This window comes from Podarcis muralis, chromosome 2 (assembly GCF_964188315.1).
Source record: "Podarcis muralis chromosome 2, rPodMur119.hap1.1, whole genome shotgun sequence".
NCBI lineage: Eukaryota > Metazoa > Chordata > Lepidosauria > Squamata > Lacertidae > Podarcis > Podarcis muralis.
The window spans coordinates 60,985,439-60,998,719 of NC_135656.1; the positions used below are offsets into that span (position 1 = coordinate 60,985,439).

General features: G+C 42.0%; 1 protein-coding gene across 1 annotated transcript in view; it reads right to left on the minus strand.

The window, feature by feature from the left end:
- Nucleotides 1-13,281, minus strand: part of ADAMTS2 (ADAM metallopeptidase with thrombospondin type 1 motif 2) — a 209,139-nt gene continuing 195,858 nt past the window's right edge. Inside the window, exons 18-22 of the mRNA XM_028718223.2 lie at nucleotides 12,775-12,907; nucleotides 8,386-8,593; nucleotides 6,402-6,531; nucleotides 5,679-5,768; nucleotides 1-917 (exon numbers count right to left, since the gene is read on the minus strand). Coding sequence (XP_028574056.2) covers nucleotides 454-917; nucleotides 5,679-5,768; nucleotides 6,402-6,531; nucleotides 8,386-8,593; nucleotides 12,775-12,907 — 1,025 coding nt within the window. The 3' untranslated portion in view covers nucleotides 1-453. The remainder of the gene's footprint in view (nucleotides 918-5,678; nucleotides 5,769-6,401; nucleotides 6,532-8,385; nucleotides 8,594-12,774; nucleotides 12,908-13,281) is intronic.

Below are 13,281 nucleotides of genomic sequence, written 5' to 3' on the forward strand. Positions count from 1 at the left end.
AAAAAACCAGACATGTGCTTCCCTGAAGCTGAGGTTCTATCAGTAGGCCTCCAAACATTGCTGAGGGATTTGGATCAAGCTATTAGAATCTCTTCTTAATTCTACAGAGTGCACCCCAGAAATGTTCTGTTGGACTCAAGAACACACACTGAGGGCGCAAGAGAGCCCACAAAAGAACCCTGCTGACCTTAGCGAGGCACCACCGCTAAGTAGCAGTGAAACCTATGAGGATATTGCACTAGTATCTGTCGCACCTTGTAACCCTAGCCATTATAATATTTATATTAACTTAAATAATCCTAAATTTCCTTTTTATTGCAGGCTATAGCATTTGGCATTTCTGCCATAGCACCACTATTTGTATCTAAGTCTCTATGATGACATGGGCTTTGCTGCAGCGGTGGTAGCATCTCTCTATAAGAGAGGAAAACAACTTTGTGTTATCTTTCCATTTTAATGCAATTTCCTGAGCATTTCTTGTTTCCTTTTTTCAGCCACCAGCTCTTGAATTCTTTGGTTCCTTGTCCGTTCATAAGGTGGTCTCCTCCGCAAGATGATATTGTGGTGTGGCACTTCATTTTCCAGTCCGTGAATTTTATACGGAACATCCACTATGTTGCCTTCTGGCCGATCTTCAGTTGCATTGGAACCAGTGATGCTTATCTTGGGAACAATGGGTGGGCCTGAAGTGGTATGTGGGATGTGAACGTCAACAGGTGTTGTAAGTGTGGGAGAGGTAGCCTCTTCGATATCGTTAACCTTGCTATGGTTGGGTTCTGTTGAGTTTCCACTTCCTGTTTTGTTACTGTACATTTTACAAGACTTGCAACATAGTTTATTGTAACCAGGAATTGTACAGTACCGAGAGAGAACTTCCATGCGACAAAACGTTGACTTGTCTCCTTGGCAACGTTCTTCTGGAAGAGAAAAACAGGAATTATGTGTATACTATAAAACCAGAGTCAGAATCAAGCAAACTTGGACTTAGAGGTTCTTGTATACAATATTACTAAGACCTGGTACTGGGCCTTGACGGAAGCATTCTCCCATTTCTTGCAGTGATCTAAAATTTCACACCAGAATTTTACACACTGCTCCTCCAACCTTTATGATATGTGATGACAAATTAGAAGGGGACCCACTTACATTCCTGAATGTTGTGGTTTCAAGATACTCTTGGCCTCAGACTCACATATATTATGGCTGCTTAATAGGATGTAATTGTGTAGCAATGGATCCATATGGTGTCTGGGAGGGACCACTCACCAGATGGATTACCTTAATCACATGGAGAATTTCCTTACACTTGTATCAGCAGCTTGCATTGAGTGTGGAAATTCATGAGCATCTCTGACACACTGCAGGGGTTGCATGTCGTTGTCACCATGCTGAAGCATTTCCAGTAGCTTCTCTCACATGGTATCCATAACATCAGACCCCTGGCCCTGAACAACCAGCTTTAGCTTGCGCCACTGAAAACGGACTCCTGGTTCATTAAGTTGAAGAACTCCAGGGGCAGTCAATCAGTCTATATTGCTGGCCACTAGACTCTGATTTTCCTTAGCCAGGGGCTGCAATGGAAACTTCAGGTAACTTCTTAGAACCTCAAATGGTTTTTTTATTGCATCCCTGTTGTTGTTGTTTTGATTACAGCAAGGATTTGTTTTACATTAGCATATTGACATCCAGCTAGCAGATTTGGTAAACTGCCCAAAAAGAAGAATTTCTGCTTCATGGCCTCCTAGGATTAAAAGAATTTAACAGCGGCATTGGGATATACAGAATGAGTGGCCAGAATGAGTGGTGAAAAATTGAAGGTCAATGCTAATACATTGTAGAAGTTCTGGAGAAATCCCAAAGCAGGGGGGGAAATACTATACTAAAAAAAAGAAAGAAAGCACTTTACCATGGCAGCAAATGTTACAGTTGTAATGTACAATGCTCCCTATTCAACACAAGCCATTCCATTCTCCTTCCCACCTGGGTTTCTGACCCCCATGCTTAGTTTCCCTGTTAGGAAACTAAGTTTTTTTCAGTGCTTTTTCAAACCTTGAGGTTCTCCTGAACCTGCAGACACCTCTCTCACGGCTGTAGATGGTGCCATTTTGCTGCTGTTCTATTGGTCTAACACCAGTGTTTCCTGCACCTATTATATACAGGATGAACAGGAGGCAGGTTCTTCCAAACACCTTTGTACAGACAAGGAACTGACAGCGAGATCAAATCCAGGGACCCTGGGGCATGCACAATACTGCTCAAGAATATGTTCCTGTCACTCATCCCTTTATGTGTTTACTTCTGGAGGGCACCCATGCCACCTTAACATAAGGTAAGCCTGAGTGAAGCAGATTTTAAACTGTTGGAAGTGATGTCATGATTTACAATCCACTGAGAAACTTTCCAGTGCAAGCCTCACTGAATGAACCTTGTTTTGCTCTTGTCCATTTCAATGAAGCCTCCATGGAGCTCACCAGGATGATAGTTCCATTTCTTAATTAGTGGGAGGAGTGCTTCAAGCACCAGAACGTATTTGGCCTGCCCTGGTAATACTAGGGCTCAAATGGTAAAAATCCATTTGTAAAGCTCAATGGCCCTTTTGGAGCAGGGGCAAGTTCTTCCAGTGAGGGCAACAAGGAGCAGAGAAGCAATGAGTGGTGTTTGTAGAGGAGGGCTTAACCCCACCTATTTCCCTGCTTGATATCCACCCTCCCAGCAGCATCGGTCCCCCGTGAGGTTTCAAATGCACATTTTCAAGTGTTCTAAGGGGAAGGGTGCAAGTAACCATGATGTCATCGCAACATCACAAGGCTATTAGAACAGCACTGCAGGCAGGTATAGCAGCAGCATGTGTGTCAGGCTCTCAACCACATTGCAACATAAAGCATCACCTGATCAAATGCAGACGCATTCACTGATTTTAGAAAGGATACACGGCGTCTCTTCACGCATCCTTTACTTAAATAAATTAGGGTATGAGTGTGTTTAGTTGGCAAACATATCAGTCTAGGAAATTTAGAAATGATTAACAAAGAAGACAACTTTAAATTAGCCCCTTTCTACATGAACTATCAGTCCTTTTGTTTTGAGGATGAGAGAACAATATAAAGGTGAATATTGTGTTCTATGAGGATAACATCTATTCTTTATATATAAACCCATTCTAAGAAATAGGATTAGAATATTACCAAATTTATAAGATGAGTAAATCGTAGCAAGTATTTCAAACTTAAATTAAGTTTGTTGGCTGTTCAATGTAAGAACCTCTTAAAGCATCTTTAGAAAAATGCCTTATTTCAACAACAGTGAAACATTCCCCAAAACATGCAGATCAAATACAGAGCCACATGAAATAATTGACTCTTGTGATACAGTCAATATACTTCCCATTCATAATTACATTTTATATAAAGAAATCTCCAGAAGGATAGCCATGTTAGTCTGTTGCAGCAAAAACAAGAGAATCAGAGTATTTTGGGGGGGCATATTTTGGGGGGGCATAGATGTCTGTCAGCTGCAACCCAGTTGCACTCTCAAAAGTTTATAGCCACAATAAACCTTAGTCTTTAAGGTGCACTCTTGGTTGTTTCTCTTGCATATATGTCAGAGTAAGTTTATTTTGTTTTCCTAAAGCAAAACTGCCAGACCTGCTGAACTTTCATCTTATTTTATTTTGTAGTATGCATGACAGACTGGAAGTATGTCTTCAACTGAGCAGTAAGAAAAAAATAGTCATTTGCACAGTCACTTTGGTACACATTTCAACTGGCCTCATAAAAAAATATTGAAAAGCAAACTGAATTGGCACATCTTTAATAATATGTTAAATACATACAAAACACTAATAAAATATCCCTGATAAACCAAAGTGCATATAGATCTAGTGCACAATGCCCAGATACCTTATTGCACCATTCTCTATAGCCATCCATAGCTTGAAACATCACTCAACAGTTGTCTATTTAAAGGTAACTAACAGTCATGAATAAGTTGATAACAGTTAAACACCAATTATTTTACATAACAGTATTTAGTGCCAGATAACGTGTCTTTGCCTTTTTCGTTGCCATGTAAAATTACGAACAGGTTGCAGGCAATCATCATAGTAACAGCAAAATTTAAATATGTGATCACATGATAATGACAATTTTGAAGTGCTACATTGTTAGAAGATCCACAGGACCACCTTCCTAAGGGATATGATTTGGTGGAGAAAGGTAGCAAGCAATTTGCCATGATCCACAGGTACTGATATGCGCCTGTTATTTGATGTTTATATAAGTGGTTTTATGAACAGCGAGTTATAGATCTTCAGCACAAACACATGCCGAAGCAAATATCTACCAGTTAAAACAGGGTAAGTTGGGCAATGGCCCTTTCTTTTAGGTGGGTAGTGATCCTTTCCTTCCTCATACACCCGACTGTGCAAACGTCCGTCCAGTGTTTTAGCATTCAAGTAAAAACACCGTACATGAATATCAATTCATGGTACCAGTGCACTATTTGTATATTTAAAGCTGGAACTGGTGGTTAATGCCAATGCAATTAAAGTTTAAGGCATTTTTCTAAATGTAGTTTCTTTCTCCCTAAGCAAAATGAAACAAAGCAATAAAAATTGAGGTAATTCTGTCATTGTTCACACTGTTATGTTTGCCAGTTGACACATCTATAGATCACAAACATACACGCGCACGCTCACATACACACACACAACTGAACCAGTCAAGTCAAACATGCAAATGGTGAAAAAAGACTGATGGATGCAATGATGTATAAAGAGTTCACTGCTGAACAATTCTTGACATTGCACAGCACGACAATGTCATATTGTCTCAATGATATTGAAATACTGCACACCACAACCTGTAGCATAGACCACATGTTTTGCCATACTGGTTTCCTATTTGCATTATATGTGTTAAAAAATAATAATAACAAGGAACTTTCTGGCAAAATTGTGTGAAGATTCCCTTGCTGGTTTTGGAAAGAAAAAATATAGGTAAAAGAGCTTCAATAAAAGCATAGCACAGTAGCAGCATTTGACAGGAATATCAAGAGAGTTTCATCTACCTGTAGTAATCAACTTTTTTCATGGAAACAAATGAAAATGTTAAAGCCAGGAATTAAAAAAATTGTGACGCATGAGTTAATAAGCAATGAGACTGTAAAGAACCATGATGGAATGAGCACTTTCATTTGACTACCCTGCAAAAACACTGAAGCTAACTTGTTGTAAGATAGAGGACCTTTAGACAAAAGGAGAACTTTTAGCACTACAAGGTGTCATTATTGTGATGTGATCACATTCACAATAAGTTCTCGGTTTCACCATCAAACTGAAATCATGAGCCAGTTAAGAGCCTTTTTTCACCATCACCAATCAACAAGCAAACTGATACCAGCTCACTTTTTAGAGGACTTCCAACACACCGAAGAGATCCAACTTCACACATCCAACACCTTCACGATCGCCACTGCAGCAAGTGCTACTCAATCTCCAGAGAAGAAAGACACTGTGCACCAAGGCCCAGCGCAGGGAAAAAAAGATTCAGCCCAAGGTAAGACTTGGCAGATTCAAGGAAACTTTCCATATAGGAAGAAGAATAGAGCAGAAGGCAAAGTCCACATTTGATGTGGCATGCATTTAAGGGCAAAGGCAGAGTTATAAATGGGTCTTTTACTTGAAGATATTTTCTGGATGGGATAATCTGGGTCCGGTCTTGACAGCCATTGTATCCTGTAAGTTTTCTTTGATGTATCAGATGAATTTCCTGAAAGAGAACATAGTAAGGAAAAAAAATATTAGCACATTTGTAAGCTTCTTAATGCACCATTTTGGTTGACTGAACAGAATTAGTAGCTACTATTCTAAGAAAGAAAATAGCTTTTGAAAAACCACAGCAGTACATTATTAGTTTTAAATAATGTCAGTTTGGGCACCTCTACTCAAAGTCATCACATTGGTGAAATGTCTACAGAAAAGTCAAGACAAAACAGAACAAATTTGTGCATCACACACATGCTTTTTCATGCAGGCTTCCCACCATTTCAAGGATTTGTCACACATACAATTTTGGTTCTCTGATGACTCTACCTCTCTACTGGTGTGGTACACGTTTTCAAACAGGTCCAGGCTGCAACATGTATGCCTAAAAATGTTGCAGCCTGGACCTGTTTGAAAACATGTGTACCACACCAGTAGAAAGGTAGTGTCATCATAGAACCAAAATTGACACCTGCCCCCTTTTTATGTCTTTTGCCAAGCTGAACACGCAGAAGTTAAATGTGCATAAGTTGTGGGCTTACTGTATTCTAAAAATCACTACAAAATTTAATTGTATGACTGGCACAATTGTCACAAAGCACCCACCCCAAATAAATAGAAAAGAGGGATCAGCACTCACTGGGACACAAAGGTAGAATGCATAACCTCCTTGTCTCTGGCTTGTCTTCTTTACAGAAGCCAATAACGTTTTCTCTTGTCCTGCACAGAACTTGTCTGTCTTGTGTACCATTACCACAGGTTACAGAGCACTGGAGAGAAACCAGAAACCAGGAGTCAACTTCACTTTTGCTAATTTATCGGCAGTTGGCATTTGTTACAGGTAACATGATTTATATGAAAATTATTATTTATTGTTACTTACCACTGTTCATTGTCGTCATCAGTACAACCAAGAACCCTAAACCAAAGTGGACTCTAACTGCTATATATGGTAGTGTTAGATGTTAGATTACAACAAGCCAGCCTTGTATTTCTTTGGAGCAAAGAAGCTCCAATAACCACAGAGAGCTTCTTTTCTGCTGTGGACCTACTATGTCCATTGAAATAAAGAGGTAAGCTGTATGCATATTTGTGTTCTATGTGCATAATGAAACCCACAAGGGGCTCTGACTTGGGGTGTTTGCCTGTCTGAAGTGTTTGTAACAATTATAGTAATAATAATAGCAACTGAGTACAGCAAATGCAAAACTCTGCAGTAGGTTAGCATCCTGAATGGCTGGTCCATGCATCCCCTGCTATGTAGGCTACTGCCCTCAGGGTGGCTCATTGTTCCAGATCGCTTCCCTGACCCCATAACTTGATGTGATCCTCCTCACAGCTTAGCCTTCACATGCTCTCCTCTTCAGATTCTGCATTCATTGAACTGATGACAAACATTTGACTGTTCCAGCCCCTGGTGTGTGCTTCCACTCACAGAATGGAATTCAAGTTTTTTACTCAGAGCAGATCCACTGAATTGATGGACCCAACTTAATTTCAATGGGACTACTCTAAGTAAAATTTGGTTGAATACCACCCTTAGTCTCAGTGATGGGTTTGTAGTCTCTGCTCTCTTGCACTGACTTCTGGTCCTGGGATCAGTTTTGCATTCTTGTGATTTGATCATATCATAGGCTTTGATGGCAGGTTGCATGGTCCAGTTCTTGCCCACAAAGCCGCTCCCAGGATTTTGGGACTATGAAGCCTCACTGCATCCTGACATGGTGCAAAGTAGTACTGGGAATATCCCCAAAGGTTTCTGTCCCTCACCTGTGACTTTAAAACTGGCTAACCCCTCTCCCTCTCTTTACACCTTACCCCAAACCCCTCCCCATCATTTCACAGCTTGCCTGTCCTTCCTCCTCCATCTCACAGCTTGTTCTCAAACCCTTCTGCCATAGCTCACCCAACTTCCCCATGCTCCCTATTGCTGCCACCACAGGTGGGTGGGTACCCTTCCACTACCGCTGGTGGGAGGGCAAAGCAGGAGAGAAAGTTTTTCCCATCTTAGTCCCCATCCTTACCCTGCCACCACAGCCAAGCCTTTGTAGGCTTCCTTTTGGTGTTGGTATGGCGACCACTGACGGGGAAAGTCCCTCTTTCCCCCTTCCTCCACCAGTGGCAGAAGCTCTGGCAACACCAGAAGAAGTGCAGCAAGTGCTCCACCTGTTGGCTTACCTGCATTGCCTGCCTGCCTGCAGCACCTTCTTCTTGCCTTCTTCTACCCACCTAGGTCAGCTGGCAGTGGCAACAGGAAGAACATGGGAGGACCTGCCTGGGGTGCCCACCTGCCTGCCTGCTTACTCCGCCAACCAACCAACCAACCACCCACCCACCCACCCACCCACCCTTTTTTGTTCTGCATTATGACAGATGAGTGCAAATATAGTATAGGGACAGGCAAACTAGATTCTTTGTTTTTAACAGTATGGTTATATTGCTGCACAATTATGGAAGTTAACCAACAAACATGCATCTTGTGCAATCTTGACATTCAATGTCCCCCCCCCATGATGTGAAACACTAAGGCTCACAACCAATTCACTAATGTGAATTTGACACCACCCTTATTAATATAGGCACTTCCAAATGTAATTTGAACGACAGAACAAAATCCTGCTTACCTGTGACCAGGGTCCTATCCGCCACTGCGCAGGGCAAAGCTCCCGGTTGCAAACCCTCCTGCCCTCTGGGCGATCGCTGTTGCAGTATTTGGCATGGACAGAGCGGTTTGTGTTATCGTGCAGCGGTTGGATGCAGCGGACAGAACGTACCTGATATCCTGTTTTCCCACAACTTTTGCTGCAAGGTTCCCAGTCTCCTGTAACCCATCTGGTTCAATGAAAAAGAAGTCCAGGCTGGTGAGTTTATATTGCACATGTTTAAGTCACACAATGATAATTTGATGATTGCTATTTCTTAATGTCATGGTTTCGGGGCAGCTTCTCTCATCACGTCTTGTACACATATCCATGGTGTGCCAATCAGGTAGGATGCACATGAGCAAATTGCATTACATCAGCTGGGAAACCTATAGGCCCTAATCCCCCACCTACATGTGAGAGCTTTTCACAACTGATGTAGGGCACATGGAGTTGGATTCAGACTTGGTCATGCTTAGAGTGGACCAGTTGAAATCAATGGGACAATTTAGTCATGACCGACATAAGCCGCATTGATTTCAGTCAGTCTTCCTCTACGCATGCCTTAGGAAGGAATTCAAACTCCTGGCAAGGAAACAGAAGGGTCAAATGAAGTTGCTTTCTTGTCTCCTAGAAGTGAACATCTGGGGCAGGATTCAACTAATGAGTTCTGTCAGTGGAAGCACAATACAGCTCCCTCTCCCCCCTAAATTGGCTTGGTTCCAGGGAGATGGGGGGGGGGGGGTTGGATTGTTCTGTCTCACAAGTTGAAGGCATGCTATGATGGAATGATTGACACAGCATGGACTGCTCAAGCTGAGGAGGAAGAAAAACCTAGTGGGATGTCTCTAAGAATGTTTAATCATGGCATTATAGCTGTGTAATTTTGTTGGTTTTCATTTGAATAATTAATTGTTTTCTGTCACTGCATGTATTCTTATCTATCCAAGTTATTAATTTTGAAACAACAACAAAATTCTACGCTAGGAGCTTCACTGATCCTCTTCGATACTTTGTAGTTTTTTAAAACTGTAGTTTAGAAACCATTTTGGTGGCCCCCCCTCTTCCTAGTTTGACATCTTTAAACTTTAAACTTTTGCCAAAAATTAAAATTAAACGTAAGGATTCTAATGCTCATCATGGAAACTTCACACGGTCACAAAAATACTGAGCCATTAAACCGACAGATATTATTACATAAGCACAAAAGATACGAGATCTCATTATGCACCCTAACAGTGATCTGAATTATTGTGCTAGATCCCTCCCCATGAAACTTTTGTTTGTTTTGCCTGTGGCAGCTACGCTGGATTTACAGGAAAAGAATTTCCTTCTAGGCTCCGTAACAACAGCTATTTGTAATGTTCTAAATAATTCATGTGGAAACCAGCAGGGGGATAAACCACTAAAACAAGTGTTGTTGGTAGATGCTGGCATAGGAGCAGCATAATTCTTAGAGATGAATTTGCTGCTTTGGATATGCCGGCAATTCAGCAATCAACCAAAGAACCGCATGAAAAAGAATGAGGGCCACAGCAATGCAGTTTGTCCTGCCATTATAAAGCTTTCAGAGCAATCTTATTTGTTTCTCTCAGGAGCAGTGCTAAAGTCCTTCTAAATCTTCACTGTACTATGCTAATGAATAGAATATTAACCTCTGTACTTTCTGGATTTTTCAAAATTCAGTAGACACCATGATGCAAAAGGGAGTTTTAAGTCTGACAGGGATGCCCGCTTGCAGCTCCCAGTAGGGTTAAAAGGAGTTTCATTCATCACCCCGCTGTTGCCGAAAGCCAGCCTTGGTGACACAGAGGATGGCAATTACGTCCTAAAAATGCAAACATTAAAAACTCCAGCTTTGCAAACCTCTGGCCCTGAAGCTTTGCCAAGTAAATAGTAGGGAATGTACAGTCAGGCTCAGGCTCCGTCTAGCCCAGTTTCCTGTACCCGAAAAAGTATAAGAGCACACACAGTTCAATAACAGACTGAGGTCTGGGTGAACAGGAGCACCCACTGTAGATGGTGCTCACACCCCTCCTGATCATTTAGGGCCAAACTAGCTAATGGCCACTTCTCTGTCTTCCTGGGAATGCCTAGAAGGTGCCCTCTCAGACCTTAAATTCCGGCACAATGAACATGTTGTGGGGAGGGACTGGGATCACGGTGGAGGTGCCACCCCCAACCTACAGATGTTCCTTTAAAGACCTTCAAATGAATGTCCATGGTTTGGGACCTCTTTCCTACTAGCTTTTCTCCTACGGCCCTGCCTGCCCCACAACATCTTTGATGAGTGCTTGTGAGCTCCCACTGGTGTGCAAAGTGACAGAGGGCATTGCACAGATTGTTCCAGAGCTTGCACTGGCTTCCTGCTGTCATCTTTTTGAAATGACTTTGATGTTATTTACCTTGCGGGAACAGTATTAGGTATGTCGACTCAGAAGTAGGTCCCACCATGTTCCATGGGACTTACTCCCAGCAAGGGTGTGTGGAGCCTTAGAGCCTGCCCTACTCATGTTCTTTAAGTTCAGCCAGGAACATCTATACCGCCTGAACATTCTGGACCATACCACAAGCACATGTAGGGGGGCATTCAGTCACATTTTATTCACAGTAGACCCACTGACCTTAGTTAGGTCGATTGATTTCATTGTCCGGATTCAACTAACAAGTGCCGCCACTAGCAGAAGCCAACCCAAAGAATCCTGCTAGTGCAAGGGAGCTTTCCCCCACACTCCTCCCCATGCACCCCCTGCAAATTGGCTTGGGCAGAGGTTTGGAGAACCATACACAGAGCAGTGCACCGGCAGAGGAGAGGGGGGAATTGTTCCATCTGGCAAGCTAAAAGGCTTGGGCTGGCAGAATGACTGCTGTAACCAATGCTTTTCCCCCCTAAAAAATGTTTAGGGGTACTTTCATTTTCCTACTTATATTCTAATACTGCCCCTCAATGAGGCCAAACTTAGATTCACAAAATATTTAGGGGTATGGCGTCCCCCCAGAAAAAAGCACTGGCTACATCACTATGTTGAATTCCTCACAATGGATCTACACTGAGTAAAAATTTAACTGAATCCCACCCATAGAGATATTTATCAATGCTTTTTATCACTACAGAGGAACTCCTGTAAAAATGTCAGAGTCATTTTTAGAAGCACTGTAAAGACTCCCTTGTCTGAGCTGGCATTTGAGGGCCAGCCAAAGAGCATATGACAATTTTAATTAATTTTAGTTATATTCTGTTGTTACTTGCTACAAACTATGCATTATGGATGCATTAGAAACTTAAACAGAAAATTAAAATAAGATTCCAACTCCTTGCAGCCTAGTGATTTGGGACAGAATTGCCAAGAATGCAGGCTGGAGCTATCTTTGCCCATCCATTTCCTTTTTCTGTTAATTTGACTACTCACTTTCAAAATCCCGCAACAGTAACAAAAATAAAGCTCTTGATCAGTGTACTCCTTTGTTGTGATGCCCACAAAATAATTATACAGTTTTCTAACGGCTAAAGGATGAACAGGCTCCCTTCCTATTTGTGCGTAAACAGAATAATGGCATGATTAGTTGCATGAGACATGAATGGGGATGCAAATGTGAAAGCACATTGGAATCTGCTCCCTATTTAAAGCAACAAAGTGCAGAATTACTGCATTCTCAGTTGGGTGTGCCCTTGGATGCGCATCTGAGAGTGTGATGGAATTATGTTCATTGTTCTCTATCCAACAAGTGATAATGATCCATAATACTGTTTATACATTCTTAAATTGCATATGGCTATGCATTTCTTTAGGTGGATGGGGCTAAACAGTATCTCATCCATCCTAATCCAAGCTATTAAAAAATAATATCTTTTCCCCCCAAAAAACCCAAACCCTGTAATAAGAATAAAGCATGAAATTGGAAAATATCATAATTGCTTAAACAGTTATTTTTGCAAGCCAAGAATACCTACTTTCCACCCACTCCCCAACAAACCCACATCTTTAAAAGCTAGGCTGCAAGTTTTATTGGTGTTTCGATTAGGACTAGTCTTTGACATTTTCTGCAATAAAAAGCCCATAATGGGTATGCAATCCATAAAACAGAAATTACCCCCCGCTGCCGCCGCCACCCCCCAAATCAAAATCTACTTTGGAATTGGGGAATCATTAATTTTTAGGGAATTTTCCCCCGCAACAAGCTAAATTCTGGGAATTACATTACATCATTGCATAACTCTGGGCAATATTCTACACACGACGGCTAGAAAGCAGTTCTAACCTAAAGCAGCCACAAAGGAAGGGAGTGGAGAGGTCATTTGAGGCTAGTTCCAGGCACTTCTTGATTATTATGCAACAGTTATGAGTTATTCCAGTAGAAAGAAATGCTTACATTGGCTGGGAACATTCCTGGAGATTACACACTCTGCGAATGGGCTTTGGTTTCTGGATGGACTCACAGTAACTGCGATGAACCATCTTGTGGTCAGTCTTCCTCCGACAACCATATTTTGTAAACTGATGACCTTAGGAAAGAGACTTTCTGTTATCTTCAGCATTCCACACAACTCAGAATGCCCTGAAACCTGCTATGAGACCTATTAAGCTAGGGGTAAAATGGAAATTTATCTGTTTTGCTAGGAGGCCTGATTCAGATGCCTATTTACCACCCTCAGAGATCATCCATGGGAATGTGGGGAGCTGCTCATAGGCCTGGCTTGTGGCTGGAATCCTGTGGACAAACCAATGTTATGAACGCTACGGGCCTCTTTCACTTCCTGCAGCTTCTAGGGCTCCCACACACAATCCTGGGGCTCCTGGGGCTCCCACACACACAAAGTGTCTGAACTGTGCCAGAGATCCCACACTTACAAAGATGGGGGATCTTCCAGTGTACTTG